This window comes from Mytilus edulis, chromosome 12 (assembly GCF_963676685.1).
Source record: "Mytilus edulis chromosome 12, xbMytEdul2.2, whole genome shotgun sequence".
NCBI classification, from domain to species: domain Eukaryota; kingdom Metazoa; phylum Mollusca; class Bivalvia; order Mytilida; family Mytilidae; genus Mytilus; species Mytilus edulis.
Window position 1 is genome coordinate 43,192,456 of NC_092355.1, and position 20,629 is coordinate 43,213,084.

General features: G+C 32.5%; 1 protein-coding gene across 1 annotated transcript; it reads left to right on the forward strand.

Annotated features, from left to right (window-relative positions):
* The first annotated feature begins 9,718 nt into the window (after window positions 1–9,718).
* Window positions 9,719–19,644, forward strand: LOC139497091 (collagen alpha-5(VI) chain-like). Its single transcript, XM_071285144.1, has 7 exons — window positions 9,719–9,863; window positions 11,935–12,052; window positions 13,119–13,232; window positions 14,073–14,186; window positions 14,757–15,040; window positions 15,386–15,683; window positions 18,978–19,644. The coding sequence occupies exons 1-7, from the start codon at window positions 9,861–9,863 to the stop codon at window positions 19,574–19,576; spliced, it is 1,530 nt and encodes a 509-aa protein (XP_071141245.1). The 5' UTR covers window positions 9,719–9,860; the 3' UTR covers window positions 19,577–19,644.
* The last annotated feature ends 985 nt before the right edge of the window (window positions 19,645–20,629 follow it).

Consider the following 20,629-nt stretch of genomic DNA (forward strand, 5'->3'; position numbering starts at 1 on the left):
AATGACCAGCCTCATATTACTTTATTTAGGGAATAACTGTAATATTCCATATGTTTATGAAAAAAATGTGGTGCACACTGAAAAATCTTCGTAGTGGGTTATTCAAAAGCTTGCACCACATTTTAAGTTTCGAATAGACAGACATCAAATTCACTATTCTAAAACAAACTGCATTCCTATGACCACAAAAAAAACAAAACGAAAAACAATCACAAGACAAATAACAGTAAACAAAACACAACATAGACAACTAGAGACTGGGCAACACGATCCCTACCGAAACTGGAGATGATCTCAGTTGTCTCGGAAAAGTAACCATATCCTACTCTACATGCGACAAGAAACTAACAGTTTTGACATCCAATGAAATTCATTGTCCCTTAAACGATATGGATAAATCGAATAACATAGATAATAGTCCTTCACTATCTGTGTGTTTTTCTCCGAAATCGACTACCGATGAAATTAGAAAAAGAAAAGGAAACGCAGAGGTCGCTTCAATATCACTGGGGTAAAGCTGATGACCGTAACTGCATTCACGGTCATCCCAAGATGTCGGATGAAAAATTAGGTCAGTTTCTGTATTGTCTGTTTAAGTGTTTCTATATCATTTTCTTTACAAATCATACATTGAAACGATGTAAATTTATGAAAGAATCACTCGAAAATCACTAATTACTTCCGAGAAATGTGCATGAAACGGGAAATTCGATTTGAAAAAATCGTTAAGATGACCGTAAATCATAATCAAAATATTTTCAAGATGACCGTAACATAAAACAAGGATGACCGTGATTGGTAAAAAGATGACCGTAACTTGTAAAGGATGACCGTAATTTGTAAAGACTGACTTTAATTTATATAGTATATAGGACGACCGTAACTTTTATAGGATGATCATCAATTTAAAGAAATATCCGTATTGTATTCAAAGCTTTTTTGTTGAGTTTGTCGATCTCAATAGGGGCTCGGTTAGCGGATATAAATATGTTTCATAAATTTCTTTTTTTAAACTATAATATAATTGGCCATATTTAGGATTTATAACAATGATAGTAAATTGCATATTTCTCGTAAACAATGAAATATTTATTGATATCGACGTTAAAATTTTAACACAAATTGACAGAAAATTTGAAGAAACATGAATGTGTCCCTAGTACACGGATGCCTCATCTACACTATCATTTTCTATGTTTAGTGGACTATGAAAATGGGATAAAACTGTAATTTGGCATTGGAATTAAAAAGATCATACTATAGGGAAAATGTGTACTAAGTTTCAATTTTATTTAACTTGAAGCTGGACAAACAAACAGACGAACAGACGAACGTACGCACAGACCAGAAAAACATAATGCCAATAAATGGAGCATTAAAAACATTAATAATACATACGAATATTTGGTAATCGAGCCCATGTGTATGGTTCCAGAGGAAGCAGATTAAAAACTTAATTTGTCTTGGTATATGCAGGCGGAAACACTTTTGAAATAGAACAAAAGAATCGAAGCTCTGTGTGTATCGAGAAAGCGATAAATGTTAACTGTAATGTTTGATATAGTAACAAAATTTTAAAAAGTTAATAGAAAAAAAAAAACCGACAATTTTCTTATTTTAAAAACACCATTTGCATAAGTTTTCAATGTATCTATTACATAGTAATGCAAAACAATAAGATATCAAGTCGACGACATGGTTCTTATCGGGGCCTTTTATAGCTGACTATGCGGTATGGGCTTTGCTCATTGGTGAAGGCCTTACGGTTACCTTTAATTGTTAATGTTTGTGTCATTTTGGTCTTTTCTGGATAGGTGTCTCATTGGCAATAATACCACATCTCCTTTTTTTATATATAGTATCTATAAGTTAGATGTAGAAAATGCATAACCTCCGATTTTTTTTTATCACGGACGGAGAGCATATCAATCTTATAGTTCAGAAATTTTCGTGTCTGCCCTTCCATTATGTGAATCAAGAAAAAATTCCCAAAAACAGGTAACGATTGTATCGAAAAGAGAAAAATCGAGTGCACCTTTTTATGTTAGGGCATGTTTGGGTGTATATTTGGTCTTTAAAACGTACAAAGCAAGAGCATTTATATAGCATCTCGCTTCAGATTCTATCATTATTATATATCAAAGCTACAGGTTGACTTTATAACGTAAAAAAATGACAGTACGAAAAGATGAAATATATGGGTCAAGTGAGATACCTATCTAATGAATCACAAGAACAGAGTAGGTGTGTTCGAATAGCTATTTTTTTTCTAAAAGTACTTGACGACAGTCTTTTAATTTGGATGATGAAAATGGATATCTTCGAAAAAATATGATTTTCTTGTGTGTGATAACTAGGGTTTATAATCTTCAACCACTAAAATTATTTAGTCTTCCCTTCCACGAAATATTTAATAAGAATTTTTTTAAATGGTTAAGAATTTTCAAAAATTCCATCTGACATCCTAACAGACAATATTTTTAAGTTGAATCAATGCAGACAAGATCATTAACTAAAGCTCATTAGCTAGTAGATACATTTGTCTTTTAAAATATAACTGACATATAACGATCGATCGTAATGGTGCTATGTGGATAAATTTATCAGTTTTCAAGAGCAAAATTGGCAGAGCGTCATCCCTACAATGGCTTCCATTTCTACGATTGTGAGCATGAACTGGCGTAATGGGGAGATAATTTTGAAGAAGTAGAATCCTGACTGTATGAATAACATTTCTGTATACATTGTATATACAAATTGACAACGTTCCGCCTTGTGATACGCTTTTCGTACAATACTATTTTAAGGATCTACTTTGCTGGAGCTCACCTTCACTAGTTTATTTGAATGATATTTTCAAAATATTTCTGTTATTTTATTTGCACGACAAAATGAAAGACGATATAATATCAATGGGTGTACATGCAATTTTTTGGAATTTTTAAAAATGTGTATTTATTATATGTCATTAAAAGGAATCCCAGAAACAAACAAAAATCTTATGTCGAGCAGTTGAACTGTGCACCGCATTTTTTTCATTATGCTTGTAAGGTGTCATTTTATCGCGCTTTTGTAGCATGTTTTCCCTTCCTATTCATTTGCATGTCTTTTGGGAAATTCATTTTAAAAATTAAACCCTCTACTGTAAAAAAGATACATATGGTAATCTTTGCATTTGAAGCACGTCTTATTTTCTTCTACCTATAGGATAAAACTCTCATATTAATATGTGTATACCAACACGAATAATCATTTGATACAAAAAGATAGTTATATAAATACGGATATTTCTTAGAATTGAGGGTTATCCTTTAAAAGTTACGGTCATCATTTACAAATTACGGTCATCTTAAAAGCAGTTACGGTCAGCCTTGTTATGAATCGCTGATTCTGTTACGGTCATCTCGATTGTGATTTACGGTCATCTTGGCGATTTTTTCAAATCGAATTTCCCGTTTCATGCACATTTCTCAGAAGTAATTAGTGATTTCCGAGTGATTCTTTTATAAATTTACATCGTTTCAATGTATGATTTGTAAAGAAAATGATATAGAAACACTTTAACAGACAATACAGAAACTGACCTAATTTTTCATCCGACATCTTGGGATGACCGTGAATGCAGTTACGGTCATCAGCTTTACCCCAGTGAATATAACGGTTTCCCAATTATATCTTAAAGATTCACCAATAGAATACGTTAGGATGATATCAACTCATGTAAAGACATAGTTTCCATGTCTTTATATCCTTCATGTTATTTATAGATGTCATTATAAAAATAATGTGCCACTGGATTTATATTTAAAATCAAAGATCAAATAAAAAATGGTGTTGTTTTCAGTGGTTGTGGTTTGGTGGAATGGTTCTTGATGGTTTCTCGGTGTTTCTTTCTTGATACAGCTAAATCCTTTGGTTTTCCTGTTTTACAGTAGTCATGACGGGCTCTCTTTAAGCTTCTTGTACACCAGGGCTACATGCTGAGGGCCGTACTTTATCATTGTCAACTGTATATTCATTGAGACTTGGAAAGTGAATTGTCTCATTGGCAATCATACCACATCTTATTTATAATGAATCAACTGAAGATTTGATTTCCAAAAGAATAAGATGAATCATTACAAATAAGTTACTGCTGATAAACATGATTCTAATATGACTGTTCACTTTGTATTTGGTCAACAAAGTAAAATTGTCAATGCTGAAGGCAGATTCAACATTCAGCAGCAAATATACCTCCATTGCCCCTAAATCACATAGTAGAAGCAAATCCAAAGGATGTAAAAATCAAATCAACTTAATAACAAAATTAAAAGAAAGGAACCAATGGGAAATAAAAGTGTAATTAAATAGAAACTGGGAGATTTCAATTACAAACAAATCATCAAAAATACCTTACACACACTATAATTTTGTATATCATACGCGCATTTCGTTAACAGAAAATTCATATGTGATGGGCGATAAACAAAACAGTTTATGACAAAATAAAGTACGAAGTTGCAAAGATTTGAAAATCTCAGTTTTGAGAGTACAAATCCTTAACAATGCTAGCTGCAAAATTTACAAAAACAACAAAAAGAAGTTATAGGAGATGATAAATTGTAGCATTATCTAAAATACGAAATAAGGAAAAAAAGGTCTAATAAGTATGGACAGTACAACAACCCCCATCAACCACCCGTCTCCCCCTTCAACATATTTTTATTAATATTTCAAGTGAAGCTTATCTGGATGAACAACAAAACCAGATAATGTATATTAAAGTAGTCACTTCTCTAATAACCGACTTATCTTCAATTTAAGACTTTTTTGGAAATGAAAACCATTTTGCCGGACACACTGTACCTTTGCCTATGCAATTCCTATAGAAAGCGTTTGTTTTGATGGTTTTGATGTACGTAAGCTTTATTAATTTTGATTGCGTTAATATCTGAGACTTTTTTTGCAATTCCATTTTGTTATAAATGTGCTTTGCACACACAAATCAAATATTATTTCAGCTCCCACACTCCACACAGTACACGATGCTTGTTCCATTTACTATATATTCATGATATTGGCAGGACATATATTTTTTTTAAAATACATGACTCCATGGAAATTTATAAACGGATTTTTCCGAAGCAAATGACAAATTAAAGCGCTCAAACACATCGAACGAATGAATAACAACTGTCATATTCCTACTTTGCAGCAGGCATTTTCTTGTGTAGTAAATGGTGAATTATATCTGGTTTATTGCTAGCTGAACCTCTTTCTGACAGGAAACAGTTCGTCTAACCCAAGTACTATTTCCCTTAAAACATATGCATTAGCGCACTTCACATCAGTAAATGGTGTTTTAACTTGAAAAAAATCCGAAAAAGCTTCAGGAAGGAACTCATAATTACATAAGTTCTATACTTTATTTTATCCTTAGGTTTTCTAACTTAAATCTAACATCTTTTTTCAGACTTTTTCCCCATTTTAATTGAATATTTCTGATTTTGTTTATTTGTTGAAGTTCTTAAAATTGAGAATGAAAATGGGGGAATGTGTCAAAGAGACAACCCGACCATGTATGGAACAGAAAACAGCAGAAGGTCACCAACAGGTCTTCAATGTAGCGAGAAACTCCCGCGCCCGGAGCCGTCCTTCAGCTGGCCCCTAAACAAATATATATACTAATTCAGTGATAATGAACGCCATATTAAACTCCAAATTGTACACAAGAAACTAAAATTAAAAATAGTACAAGACTGACAAAGGGCAGAGGCTCCTGACTTGGGACAGGCGTAAAACTGCGGCGAGGTTAAACATGTTTATGAGATCTCAACTCCCCCTATACCTCAAGCCAATGTAGAAAAGTAAACGCATACTTTTTTAACAATACGCACATTTAAATTCAGTTCAAGAGACGTCCGAGTCTGATGTCAGAAGATGTAACCAAAGAAAATAAAGAAAATGACAATAATACATAAATTACAACAGACTACTGGCAATTAACTGACATGCCAGCTCCAGACTTCAATTAAGCTGATAGAAAGATCATGCATCATATGATTATCAGGCACAATCCTTCCCGTTAGGGGTTTAGTATCATACCATCATAACATATATGAGAAGAACATAACCCGTGTCATGCCAACAACTGGTTTTTAAATAAATGTGTTTTTTTCCGATGCAAAGACCCTATAAGTGAATCAATATTAGCGCCAAAATATGCAACCTTTGATGACCTGACAACAGTATCGTAACTATGTCCCTTCTTAATAAGTCTATTTAAAAGTTTTGTTAGCTTCTGAGGTGAAAACTGACATTTTTGTGCTTTAAAAAGAATATTTCCATACAAAATTGGATGTGAAATACCTGGAGGTATAAGAAGTTTGCATGTTGAGCTATAATTACGAATGATGTCCTTATACCGATGATAAAATTTAGAAAATGTTTTGACTAGTTTGTGATATCGAAAACCCTGTTGTAATAATTTTTTCATTAATACATAAATTTCTCTTTTGATTTTATCAGAACATTGTATATATGTAAAATTTAAACTATAAAATAAAAATTGATACAATCATAAACCTGATAATAAATTGTTCAAGTAAGGCCTTCGAAAATAGTGGAATTAATTACTTTTGGAGTATAAAGAACTCATTTGAATTACTTGATAGATTGCATCCTTTATTAGCTAAAAAATAAAATCTCACCTCACTTCTAATTGACAACCCAATAGCTAGCAGTGAGCCGACGCAATAGAAATAAAAACAAAACGTTGGCCTAAGGTGATATACTTTAACATAATTTCATTCCTTTGTAGTCAGGTAAAATGGACATACCTTCGGAAATAACTTTAGAAAAGTTATCAATTTTTATTTTATAATTTAAATTTAACATATATGCAATGTTCTGATAAAATCAAAAGATTTAAGAAAAACATTAATGGTAACTGTGTCCATGGGACACAAATGATGCCCCCACTTGCACACAACCTTATAAAAGGACATTACCGAAGAACAGTGATGCGACCAAAATTCAAAGTTGATCATTAACTTGTTTTGTGGTAATAAGCAATGTATATAAGTAGTAAAACATTTGGTTGAGACGGACTTAAGTCAAAGACCGTAAAAGGTACGGAAGGACATTAGTAACATCAATGCCCCTTCCGTTACGACGGTACATAAAAATTTTGCCTGTCCTATAATGATATCAAGTTAAAAAAGATATCAACTGTAAGAACTATCATCGTCGTGATCATGATAACATACTTTGCACAAACAAAGTTCTGTACATTCTAGTTGCAGATATGATAAAATTAATCTAACATAAATAAATTCTTTTTTTGATATCTGTATATGAAAAAAGTAATCCGAAAATGCCACTGATAGGAGGGAATATATGATTGACAAATTTGTTTGCTATCTTAGTGTTCACCTTTATTATTAAAGAATTCGTTATGTTTAGCTACAAAAGTAAATAAAACGAAATATACAAGTAATCCAAAGCTTTAGATAGGCAAACAAAAGAAAGTCCTTTTATATATAAATCCATCTACATTTGTTATCTTGAATGATTTTAGCTTCCAGAGTGTTTTTACGGTAATGTATTGTTAAATATAATTAGATAGTGTTTTTTTAAATATTTTATTTCTTTATTCATATTTTCTACAGATTTTTTTTCATCTTGTCGCCTCGTTCGAAAAGTATATAGTTTACAGGTTTACTATGTATCCCTTAAGGGAATTTCCACCGACTAAGACTTTCAATACATATTGTCTTACATGTACAGCTAACTGGCTTTGTGCTGAGGCAATGTTCAGCATTCTATTCAAGAACATAGTACACAAATATAAGCAATTAAGGAATCGTACGGACTTCAGCAATGCACCAAACTCTATGAAAGGCATGGCGATGAGGTGAATTTAATGATCAACATTTAAAACAAGAAACCATACGATCCGATCTAAAATACAAAATTAAAACGGTATCCAATGACAACTGATCGAATACATTTACATGGCTTAGGACACATACATGAAAAACATGTAAAATGCAGTAACTCATCCACTTAATGGAGCTCTATCAACAACCCACAGATTAAAACAATAGAATGGTAGATCCTGTTTTTACTTTGAAACATTCTGAAGAAACATGTCCAAAATTTCCTTCACATTTTTTTTAATGTTTCATTGAGATTTGTGACCTCCAAATCATAAATGTCTACTTTAAGACTTGCTTGAGGTTGCACTTTGTAAATACAGCTGTATCTCAAACCACGCCTCTTTTGGGGAGATCTAGAATATTCATAGAAAATTAATTTTGTTTACATACTGGTTCCCAGTTATGCTCTCTGTGTTCCATCTCATAGAGACATAACTTGGGAATGTTACCAGTAAATATACATGTGCATATTGATTACATTGAAATCTGTGGTAACCCTTCATTCGAGGTAGGGGTAGTTAAGTAAACTTGTGTTAGTTTAAACCCCTGAAATGTTCAGGGCATATACACATTGAAAATATGCCGCACAGTCCTATATTTTGATCTTTGAAAAAAAAAACTGTAGAACATATGAACTTTCAACTCTAGAATAAAATTTTTCTAAAAACGTCTAAGTAAAAGTGTTACAGTTTTAACCGTAAAAGGAGTTTCTATGGGAAATTGCATTGTCAATATTTACAGAAATGCAACCTTTAGATATTTTCTCTGTCTGTTTTTCAACAGTGCGTTAATTTTCAGGTACTCTTTTTTTTCAGATACAGGAAAAATGATATTTTATGAAGTTTTGACATACGTTATACTGCTTTTAGGTAATAACTCAAAATAAGTCGTATTCAAAAATATTTTTTATTGAAATTTTAACGTTTATTGGAATTGATAAAGAGCATTCCGTATTCACAAACATTAACAGCAACAAAACTTCAAACCACACCTTAAACAAATTCATAACAAAATAGTCTTAATTAGTGAAACATGTTCATTTGAAATGACTGTTTCATAGGCTTTACCAACCATTCAATTTGTATCCACTGAAACAAGATATATACACAAAAGAGGGACGAAAGATACCAAAGGGACAGTCATAAATCTAAAACAAACTGACAACGCCATGGCTAAAAATGAAAAGAAAAACAGAAAAACAATAGTACACATGACACAACATAGAAAACTAAAGAATAAACAGCACGAACCCCACCAAAAACTAGGGGTGATCTCAGGTGCTCCGGAAGGGTAAGCAGATACAAACCTATTATATAGTTGTCACATAGTCCACCATACCACGTCTCCTCATTTTTCGTAAGGTGAATTAAATTTTGTGGTCGAATAAGTTAACAAAAATATGAACAACTGGAGTTTACTTTCCGAAAAAAAATCATCAAGATATATCGTATTTGAAGTATATGTACATGTAAACATGTATATGTATTTGTTGATAACACAAAAATATAAAAACACAACAATACAAAAAAGTACAAAAATGAAATAATATTCAGAAGAAAAGCGTACGCGCTTTTAATATTCATATGCAAGTTATCTTCACATTTTTGAAACACATCTTATTTTAGGTCATTAATAATTTATTTACCATTATAAGTTTTCCTTTAAAAAAAAAAGCAAAAAAAAAATTGATTTCATTCAATATACCCGAGCTTAACAATACATTATTTTTCAAATAGAAAATGTATCTGTTAGCTATTAAAATGAATTTTATTTTTATATTTTGAATTAACAGTGAAGGAAGATGTTGTCTCGTCTAAAGTTTCATGGAATTTACCTGCCAACGTCGCCAAATCATTCCTGATAAGCCGACATAAAAGAAGTGATTTTAGATGTGGTAACAACAATAACGAGTTTTGTGTTGAAAATATACCAATCTGCATGGTATGAATATATAATAATTTTCTTGGGCTAAATTTGAATAAAAATTTACCAAAGCCTTGCACATGTTTGTACGCTATTTCCTATATTTTATGAATCATTATCTTACCTTCTATACATTTCTATGAATATGATTGGTTCAAACAAACGCGTGGAGACCATATTTATTTCACACTGAGTTAGTTTGCTGTATTTATTTTGATATATGGTTAGTAGTGGTTTTACGTTCCTTTGTAACAACAACGCGATATTGAGTCAAAATCTGAAAGGTTTCAATAGACAAACAAGTTGATGATGAACGATTGAAATAAATTCATAATAACATTTAAAGCCAACAAATTGTTAATGTTGACATTTGTTTTTGTATAAACCAATGGATGTAGGTTCTAAGTATTAAAGACTTCATCATTTTTATAGGCCACTAGTGCAAATCCAACATATTTCGATAGTCGGAAAGATAAATTCGTTCACTGAAGAGACATTTATTGTCGAAATCCGGATCTGGTGTACAAAAAAATATGTTTGTGGCATAACATCGTGGCCACAAGTTACATGTTTTCTGTTTAGTATTAAATTTATATTAAGATCCATTTTGTTACATCTTGTGATCAATTTTATTTGGCAATCGTCAATGGCAGTCAGCAGGGTTAAAGAACATCAGTTGTTCGACCTGTTAGTCAAATGCGTTTTGTTTAAATATACTTCTTACTTTTTTGGTCTTTTTGGAAAATGTTGTTTGTGCTGTATTTAGACCCTTCTACAACGAAATTTGTTTTACATGCACACGTATAAAAATTGCGGTTTTTATCCAACGCAATCATAGGTTTGAAAGTAGTTTTCAATTTAGACTCGCATATATATATATATATGGTCAAACAAGTCCATATGGGGATTCAAGCTTTGTTCTCACGCCATATGGAATGTACTGACACCATATTTATCGTACTAGGTCATTAGCACACTGTGTAACTGATAATCCACACCATACGTATACCATTATATGCAGTATCTAAAATACATCATTAAGTACTGTCGTGTTCTCGTGCCGATTTCAATCAGCAACTAGTCAATGGCCAAATAAAAAACCCAAAATATACATTTCATGTATATTTTTGATAATATGTCTTTTTGATTGAGTTAAGCCATTTCAATTGATATAATATAGTGTGTCGATCTATGTTGTAATTAATGTAAGACTGGTCTTTCAGGTTTAGGTGATGGTAACGGTGTCTGTCAGGAACATGTTGTTCAGTGTTTGTTGTTTGTTGACGGTTTCAGTAGTGTTTCTCGTATCTCTTTTTATATAGATTTGACCGTTTGTTTTCCAATTTGAATTGTTATTGTTTTACTCTAGCCTACTCGATGGCCTTTATCGCTTGCTGTTCGGTGTGAGCCAAGGCTCCGTGTTGGAAACCGTAATTGGATTTGTAATTGTTTACTTTTAACACATAATGACTCGGATCGAGAGTTGGCCCATTAGCACTATACCATATCTTCATATTTCTACATATAGACGTCCCTATGAATACTGCCTGCTAACTTGTTAATAAATGATGTATGTTGTAGTAGCAAACATTCAATCGATGTATGTAGAGATTCAGTTTCTCTCTTGAAATTAGGTAGGAAATGGATCTGCTATTTATTCATGTTATTATTGTGTATATTCTCACCAATTCTATTCGATTTGAAAGTGTCACATGTTCAACTATATTTTCAAAGGAAGACTAAACCAGCAGATAATAAAGTGGTATTGTATCTTTAACGAATTGTTTTCATTTTGTGAATGTTCATTTTGAAAACAAAACAATAGAAGCAGAATATATTCAAATGTTCTTTGTTATATTAGCTTTAGCTTTCAAACAATATAACAAGTTTGTATGCTAGGATGAATCTGAAAAACAACAAACGAGCGGAAATCAGTTTTTATATTGTATGGTCCATCCCATTATAATTCAAATAGAAAACCCATGATACCGTAGATAGTGTAAAATAATCTCATCGTCATTTTAAGCCTTATGTTATTCATTTTGCTAAAAAGTATTGAACAATAAGCAAATTTTCTTTACTGCTACAGTATCCAAGCGAATATCTAAGAGAGACCCACTGTACGAGTACGTCCTGCATACCAACACAAACATGCTATCTGACTTCTCCACGGGCATGTCCTGATTATTGGAATACAGGTTGCTCAGGTATGAAGTATGTCTATGCTTTAATTAGTTTTGCCTTTTAGATTTTATCATTTTCTTTCATTCATCATTCTTAATTTACTTTAATCTTATATTATATATTTTTGGATGGGATCCGAAAAATACCAATTAAACTAAAAATCAAAATTACATTGCCTTGCCTCGAAACGAAAAACAAAGTAAAGACAAGCACCACACGACAATATTGAAATAGGATATCGATGGGTAATAATGTATAATTCTGATTTGTTCATAACTTCTGGAGACACCGGACATTTGAAATTATGAAAATGTCTTCTGTTTATCTTTTTTGAAGATAAATCCAGAAAAGCGCTTCGAACGCAAGAAATTATTAAACGTGTTGTTTTCAATTTTTTACATCACTAGGTCGATACCTCTGCTGGTGGTCTATCAGTCCTCAAGGGTATCATCAACTTAGAAGTCAGCATTACAATACTGGCATGATTTAACAAACTTTACTAAATTGTCCGTTTATAAATTTTGAAATTATTAAAAAAAACTAAGGTTTCAACACCCTCAGGCAAAGTTGGCTTTGGATGAATGTGGCTGTTCATTTTAGGTATTTTTGACATATAGCTCTTCAACGGTTTCGGTACTTATACAAATTCGGATTTCAAATGTTTGGCTTTGAGCGTTCCTGATAAAGGTAGATCTAGAAAAGCGCTCCGGACGTAACAAATTATTAAACGTGTTGTTTTCGTTTTTGTGTTATCACCGTTGGCGATATTGTTCTTTTTTGGTTGCTGTCTGATAAAATATAATTGAAAATTTAGAAATAAATCCTTTGAAAAATCATAGAAACAATTAAATGCACCTTGAAATGTTGAACAAAAAGTGCCATTTATTAGGAACAATTGTTCTTTTGACATGATAGATTATTAAAAGAACTTTACAGAGAAATGCTTACAGTGACCTTTGTATTTATGATTTGCTATATAGAATAGATGTCTTTAAATAGGGAGACACAGCTGAATCATATAAGAAACTATTTACGATATCAGCATATTATTATTTTATTATAAGAAAAACTAAATGAAAAGCATTGTAGATGACCAGTGTCTATCCCATCCATGTTACAACGGTGGATCGTGTCATGACTTGATCGGAAGTCACAGGTGTAATTGTACTCCCGGATGGGATGAAGCAACAGACTGCAGAACAGGTTAGTTCAAATCAATTATTTAAGAGACAAAATCCGGAATACAACTGCAAAAATTACAAGATTTGAAAAAAAGTACATTTTTTTGGATGACTGTTTAACATTCAATGACAAATCAAGTGCATATTCAGGACGATAACATGTTAGTGTAAAATGAATATGAAACCTGCTTGGTACTAGACCGACACAAGGAGACGGTTTTTAAAGAGTTCACAAAGTGACAGTCTGTGAGAAGAATTTGTGTCTGACCTAAGCAAATTATTCTGACTCTGAGCCGACTGGCTCTTACTTCTACATTCCGAGTGCTTATCGGAGAAGCAGCAATACAGTCTTTCACATTAGCTCCGGCACTATAGGTTTTAACTTTCAAGTAAGATACATGAATGAAGACTCTCCTATCAATGTAGAATTTTGATATACTTATAATGATATTTTTAACGGAGAATAATATTGTTATATTTTTTGATTTCTAATTATTAATGTTTTCTTGCAGGTTTGCTCCAGGCCCTTATAAAATTTGCCCCAAAGTACACTTAGAACCTTGAATAAACCTGGTCAGAAAATGCGTTTCCTTACATTAAAAAATATATAAATATTTGTAAATTATACGTAAAAATATCAAATAATAAGCTTTTGAATACAGTTGCGAAAACTTTCAGTTTTCCAGTCAACAATCAGTTGTTCCCTCAGGCTATTCAGGATCCCTAAGCTATTAAGACTAACGGTTTAAGAAAAGATGATATTGTATATGGAACTACCATAAGGACCTATCCGTATTTTTGTAATGCTTCTGTTGTATCCATCTGTATGTTCTCTATAAAATACTTCCTTTTTTGAACTCAGATAAAAATGAATGTTTGGCAACACCATGTCAAAACGGAGGAAATTGTAACGATGAATGGGCTGACTTTTCTTGTGACTGTTCTAAACGGTTTAATGGAACAACATGCGAAAAGGGTAAGCATACACATTCAAGGAAATTTTAGTTTAGGTGTAGTTATAAAATTTTGTATGTATAAGATAAAATAAATAGGCCTCAAATCATTTCGAGATGGGATTATCAATTAGCAAGAAGACCATACACAGTTTATAATAAACATATGAACGGAGTGCTCCAATATACATTTTAGAAATGATACTAACACCTCAAATAGGCAAAATACAAAAGCCTGATAACACGGCTATGCTCATGATTAAATGCACATGCATATCAACGAAATTCTATCACATAAACTCTTACAAGATTTACAAAATTGGGAAAGAGAAGTACACAAGGGGACTACAAAAATTAAAGTGTGGATTAATTATGATTTGCTACGAGATTAATATGCGTTGGTAATACTATTTGGGACTTACTGTCCGCTATCAATGGTATAAAAGCATAGAAAACGACGTAATTCAAGTAAAAAAATCACCTTGTACGTATAGTATAGTTGATGGAAGAAACGTTCATAAACGCATTGCTTATAAAGAAAAACTGTGTGTTAATGCAACAATAAACAAGATCATGGTTTGATACTTTTGCAGACTGTAGACCAGGGCATGCAGATATAACATTTATTGTGGACACCTCAAGTAGCCAGGAAAATGATATAAATCGTACAGTAGAATTTATATCTAAACTTGTAAATAAACTTCCGATGGGCAAAAACGAGTATCAGTTTTCTGTCATCAAATATGGTTTCAAGGCACATCTTTTATTCGATTTTAACGACTTTTCATCGAAGACGGACATTAAAGAGGCTCTAAAACAAATTCATGGAAATCATTCGCCAACGTACACTAAACTGGCTTTGTCAAAAGCTGTTGAGGTATTTGTATATTTTTAAGATCATGTATACTATCTAGTATTGCGTACCCAGTTTTTTAAGCTGTCTAGTATTCTTTATGAGTTTCAAAATATTACAACAATTTTTAATTAAACAGCGGCAATATTTTCATGCTAACATGGAAGTACAGCCTACTAGGCTAGTGATACACTCGGAGAAAAAATAAAGTCTACCGACAAATTTATTGACCCATTAGTAACAACAGAACAATCAATTCGACTTTTGCAGCAGCAGAAGTTCAGGACAAAGCTTTAACATTGTTAAAAGGACATAAGCGCAGATAGAAAATCGGTTCAATGCTAATAACTTTATACCTATTATTTACAGATAGCACAGAGCACGACAAGTGGATCTAGACTAAGCAAAGCATCACACCACATTATACTGCTTTACGATGGGCTGTCATCAGACCGATATGGTGCTGAAGAGTATGTAAATTCTTTAAATCGACTTCCGGTATATAGACGAACAATCAGATCAATTATGACTGTTGCAGTTGGAAGCTCTATAGATTATTCAGAGATGATAAATATATCAAATAAACCAGAGTATACGTTTGGTTTGCTTCATTTTGATGACGTATACAACAAAATCCTAAGAGACACCTCACACAGAGATTGCACAGGTATTTTAGTTCAGTAGAACCCGTTTCGATTACGGGAACTTCGATTTTATGACATTTTAGCAAAAACACGAAATTCTCAGTGTCAATACATTCAAGTTGTGGTTTTTAATCTAGCAGTAGTTTTATAAATGAATTCAAATTAGTTTGTATCATGACAACACTGTTAGTTTTTTCTTTCACTTACATAAATACTTTTACACACATTCTTTTTGCCTGATCAAATAAGTCAATAGAATCCAAGACGAATGAAAAATGTTCAATCGAATATTTAGATTTATGAATAAAACCGTTCAATCTTCCCTTTAATAATAATAAAAAAAAAAAGAAATATCTCATACACGGAATATCCTCGTCTCCGTTCCGTTTTGATAGTTATTTTACATATAAAAGTCATAATAAAGGCACATGTTCGTGCATGGTAAGCTGTAACTGTGTGATGTCATGTTGAGTCAACCAAGTCATAACAAAGTAACTGCATGTATAAACAGCTACTGCATGTATATAAGCTACTGCATGCACATGGAATAAACAAATGTAAGTTTTTATCATTTTCTTCTTATTCAACTTATTGTTTTATGTATAATTCTTGTTCTTCTTGTTCTTCTTTTCTTTAACCCTGATACATATACAACTAAACGATATATTTCTGTAGTCGGAAATCATAAAATTTATTTGTACGAGGTTAAAAAAACTGGACAAAAGGCGATGCTCTTCTACCTTTTTCCTGTTTCGTTGCGAGTACAAATATATTTACAATTTATGACAAAAATAAGCACTCATCGAAACAACATCTGATAAACAAATTTAATAATACTTTTAGATATTTGGATGATATTTTGGCTCTCAATAATGACGACTTCAGTTTGTATATTAAAGAAATTTATCCTGTTGAACTTACTTTAAATAAAGCTTATACTAACAATGACCCCTGCCCTTTCCTCGATCTTGATATCTATATCACTAACGGAAAGCTGAATACTAAAATTTATGATAAAAGAGATGATTTTTTATTTCCTATCGTTAATTATCCATTTTTAGATGGTGACGTTCCCTTGCCACCATCTTACGGTGTTTATATATCTCAACTTGTACGATTCGCTCGTGTATGTAACAATGTTTTAGATTTTAACGAGAGAAATTTATGTATTACTGAAAAATTATTACACCAGGGTTTTCGATATCACAAACTAGTCAAAACATTTACTAAATTTTATCATCGGTATAAGGACATCATTCGTAAATATAGCTCAACATGCAGACTTCTTATACGTTCATGTATTTCACATCCAATTTTTTATGGAAATATTCTTTATAAAGCACAAAGGTGTCAGTATTGACCTCAAAAACTAACAAAACCTTTGAATAGACTTATTAAGAAGGGATATAGCTACGATACTGTTGTCAGGTCAATAAAGATTGAATATTTTAGCGTTAATATTGATTCACTTATAGGGTCTTTGCATCGGAACTAAACACATTTATTCAAAAACCAGTTGTTGGCATGACACGTGTTATGTTCTTCTCATATATGTTATTGACTTATTAAGAAGGGATATAATTACGATACTGTTGTCAAGTCATTCAAGATTGCATATTTTGGCGTTAATATTGAGTCACTGATAAGGTCTTTGCATCAGAACTAAACACATTTATTCTAAAAACAGTTGTTGACATGACACGGGTTATGTTCTTCTCATATATGTTATGATGGTATGATACTAAACCCCTAACGGGAAGGATTGTGCCTGATGTTCATATGATGAAATCATAATCTTTCAGTCAGTTTAATTGAAGTCTGGAGCTGGCATGTCAGTTAACTGCTAGTAGTCTGTTGTTTTTTATGTATTATTGTCATTTTGTTTATTTTCTTTGGTTACATCTTCTGACATCAGACTCGGGCTTCTCTTGAACTGAATTTTAATGTGCGTATTGTTATGCGTTTACTTTTCTACATTGGTTAGAGGTATAGGGGGAGGGTTGAGATCTCACAAACATGTTTAACCCCGCCGTATTTTTGCGCCTGTCCCAAGTCAGGAGCCTCTGGCCTTTGTTAGTCTTGTATTATTTTAATTTTAGTTTCTTGTGTACAATTTGGAAATTAGTATGGCGTTCATTATCACTGGACTAGTATATATTTGTTTAGGGGCCAGCTGAAGGACGCCTCCGGGTGCGGGAATTTCTCGCTACATTGAAGACCTGTTGGTGACCCTCTGCTGTTGTTTTTTATTTGGTCGGGTTGTTGTCTCTTTGACACATTCCCCATTTCCATTCTCAATTTTATTTTTTATGATGGTATGATACTAAACCCCTAACGGGAAGGATTGTGCCTGATGTTCATATGATGAAATCATAATCTTTCAGTCAGTTTAATTGAAGTCTGGAGCTGGCATGTCAGTTAACTGCTAGTAGTCTGTTGTTATTTATGTATTATTGTCATTTTGTTTGTTTTCTTTGGTTACATCTTCTGACATCAGACTCGGACTTCTCTTGAACTGAATTTTAATGTGCGTATTTTTATGCGTTTACTTTTCTACATTGGCTAGAGGTATAGGGGGAGGGTTGAGATCTCACAAACATGTGTAACCCCGCCGCAGTTTTGCGCCTGTCCCAAGTCAGGAGCCTCTGGCCTTTGTTAGTCTTGTATTATTTTAATTTTAGTTTCTTGTGTACAATTTGGAAATTAGTATGGCGTTCATTATCACTGAACTAGTATATATTTGTTTAGGGGCCAGTTGAAGGACGCCTCCGGGTGCGGGAATTTTTCGCTACATTGAACACCTGTTGGTGACCTTCTGCTGTTGTTTTTTTCTATGGTCGGGTTGTTGTCTCTTTGACACATTCCCAATTTCCATTCTCAATTTTATATTTCACATTTTCCGATCATATACACAATTATTGCTATATCCTGCACTTTACACCTGGCATTTTTCGGTTTAGTTCTTAAGATCCAAATAGCGGACCACGAAGAGGACCCCAAAATAAACTGTCACCTAAAAAGGAAAATTCACTTTTTCGGTTGCACAATATGAAAGCAGAGTAACTTGGGACTTTATTTGCACAAGAACAAATGAATCAACACGATATATGTGTATACAGAAATTTTATAAATATTATTTATGTCTCACACATTTGTGTAGAAATAACATGAAAAGGTAGTTGTTTTTATATGAAATTAGAGTATACAAAGATAACTTCCATAGAACTATTCATAGTTATCTCTTTTCTTTCTATTTCATCTTATCTTGTTGTGTCATTCCTTGATAGTTTATAGTAAAGTAAGGTATTATCTTTTAGATTGTACTCTACACACCGACACAGATATAATTATCCTGCAAGACATAAATACTAACCAAAATTCTGCTGGATACAGATCAAGGCAAGAAGCAATAAGACGTGTTATAGAAAAAGTAGTTCGTTATAATGCTGATGCACATATCGGTTTGTATTCATACACAAATAACATATCCCAGGTGTTTTCTTTGTTTTGGTCGAACAATACGGATAAAATGGTGGCCGCAGCTCTTCAAGTAGACAGAAAAAGGAATTTGACTTCTAATTTAAGCTTTGCCTTGAACCAACTCCGACAGAAAGGATTTTTATCTTCAAATGGAGGTAGAGGTTCAAATAGGAAGATTATAGTTATCGTTTCCGATGGAAAGTGGCTGGATTTTGCTAATATAAAAAGAGAAGTAACTCTGCTGCAACAATCCCATGTCGAGGTCGTCGGTGTTGTGGCCGGTCAGGATTGCTCGTATGATAATTTTGTAAGCGTTTTGTTTGATCCTAGTCATGTGTACTATGTGGCTGAAAATGATTTTACCAGCTTGGAATCGTTTGCTGGAATGACGTCCTATTATAAATGTGATAACGACATTTTTATCAAACGTCAGTGATAATTTCCAATTTATATCTATGTCATTTGAATAAATGTTATTTGCGAAATGCTTAAATATTTTTGCGTTGTCCATTGCCTGAAATATAGATTAGACCGATGGTTTTCCCGTTTGAATGGTTTTACGAACCATCACGAATTAGTTGATCCATACGATGTTCCTTTGACCAAATTAGCTAAGGACATTTTTACCACATGGTAGATTGTGGTTTGTCATTACGTCGTCTTATCTTTTAATTACTGAACGTGACTTATTCCCGATTGTGACTGTTTTGCTGAGTGTGAATTCGCATTACTATAAGACGTATTACGGTACTCGTCTATCCCAAATTCATATGTTTAGTTTGATGATGTATTTGTGGTTCTCGTCGGATTTTGCCAAATTTGTTGACGTCTTTTCTATTATATTCATGTGTTATGGTAAAAAAAATGAATCACCGCCTTCATTTATTAGATTTGATTTTGGTCAACGTAATCTACGATAATTTACGTTTGAAGTTAGATTCAAAACAAACTGGACATATATATATATTATAGTTAATTGCTATTAATAAGTAATTCAATGTGCATTGTGTTTAAATGTAAAATCACTATTTAGTTCTATTATAATTTTAAATCAATCCTAATGCTATCTTACTTTTGAGATATAGTTTTTCAATTGTGACGTCATTTTTGTGATTTTTCAGAAATTCATGTGACGTCATTTTTGTACCTTTTCACCATTCGTATGTGACGTCATTTTTATGATTTTTTGCGTTGAGGCCTGGACTAAGTCGGGTGTGTCTATTTTTCTGTGTTGGTCTTTGCATTATGTATTCGGGTTTTGTTTTCTGTAATTAGTAAATACTTCAGTTTCATTATGTATATCTTTTATATTAATTTGATAAAATTTTCTGTTTGTATAGCATAAATTGTTCTAAATAATAAGGATGTTCTTATCCCAAGCATAAAAACATAGCCGTATTGGACAAAACCTTTTTCAACTTTTGATCTTCAGTGCTGTACAACTTTGTACTTTTTTTCACTTTCGATCTTTTATACTGGGCGTCACTGG

Excerpts from the sequence above, each read along its gene's own strand:
- LOC139497091 (XM_071285144.1), top strand. Across the intron at positions 13,233-14,072 it reads AGCAACAGACTGCAGAACAG|ATAAAAATGAATGTTTGGCA; the intron begins GTTAGTTCAAAT and ends TTTTGAACTCAG. Across the intron at positions 14,187-14,756 it reads TGGAACAACATGCGAAAAGG|ACTGTAGACCAGGGCATGCA; the intron begins GTAAGCATACAC and ends ATACTTTTGCAG.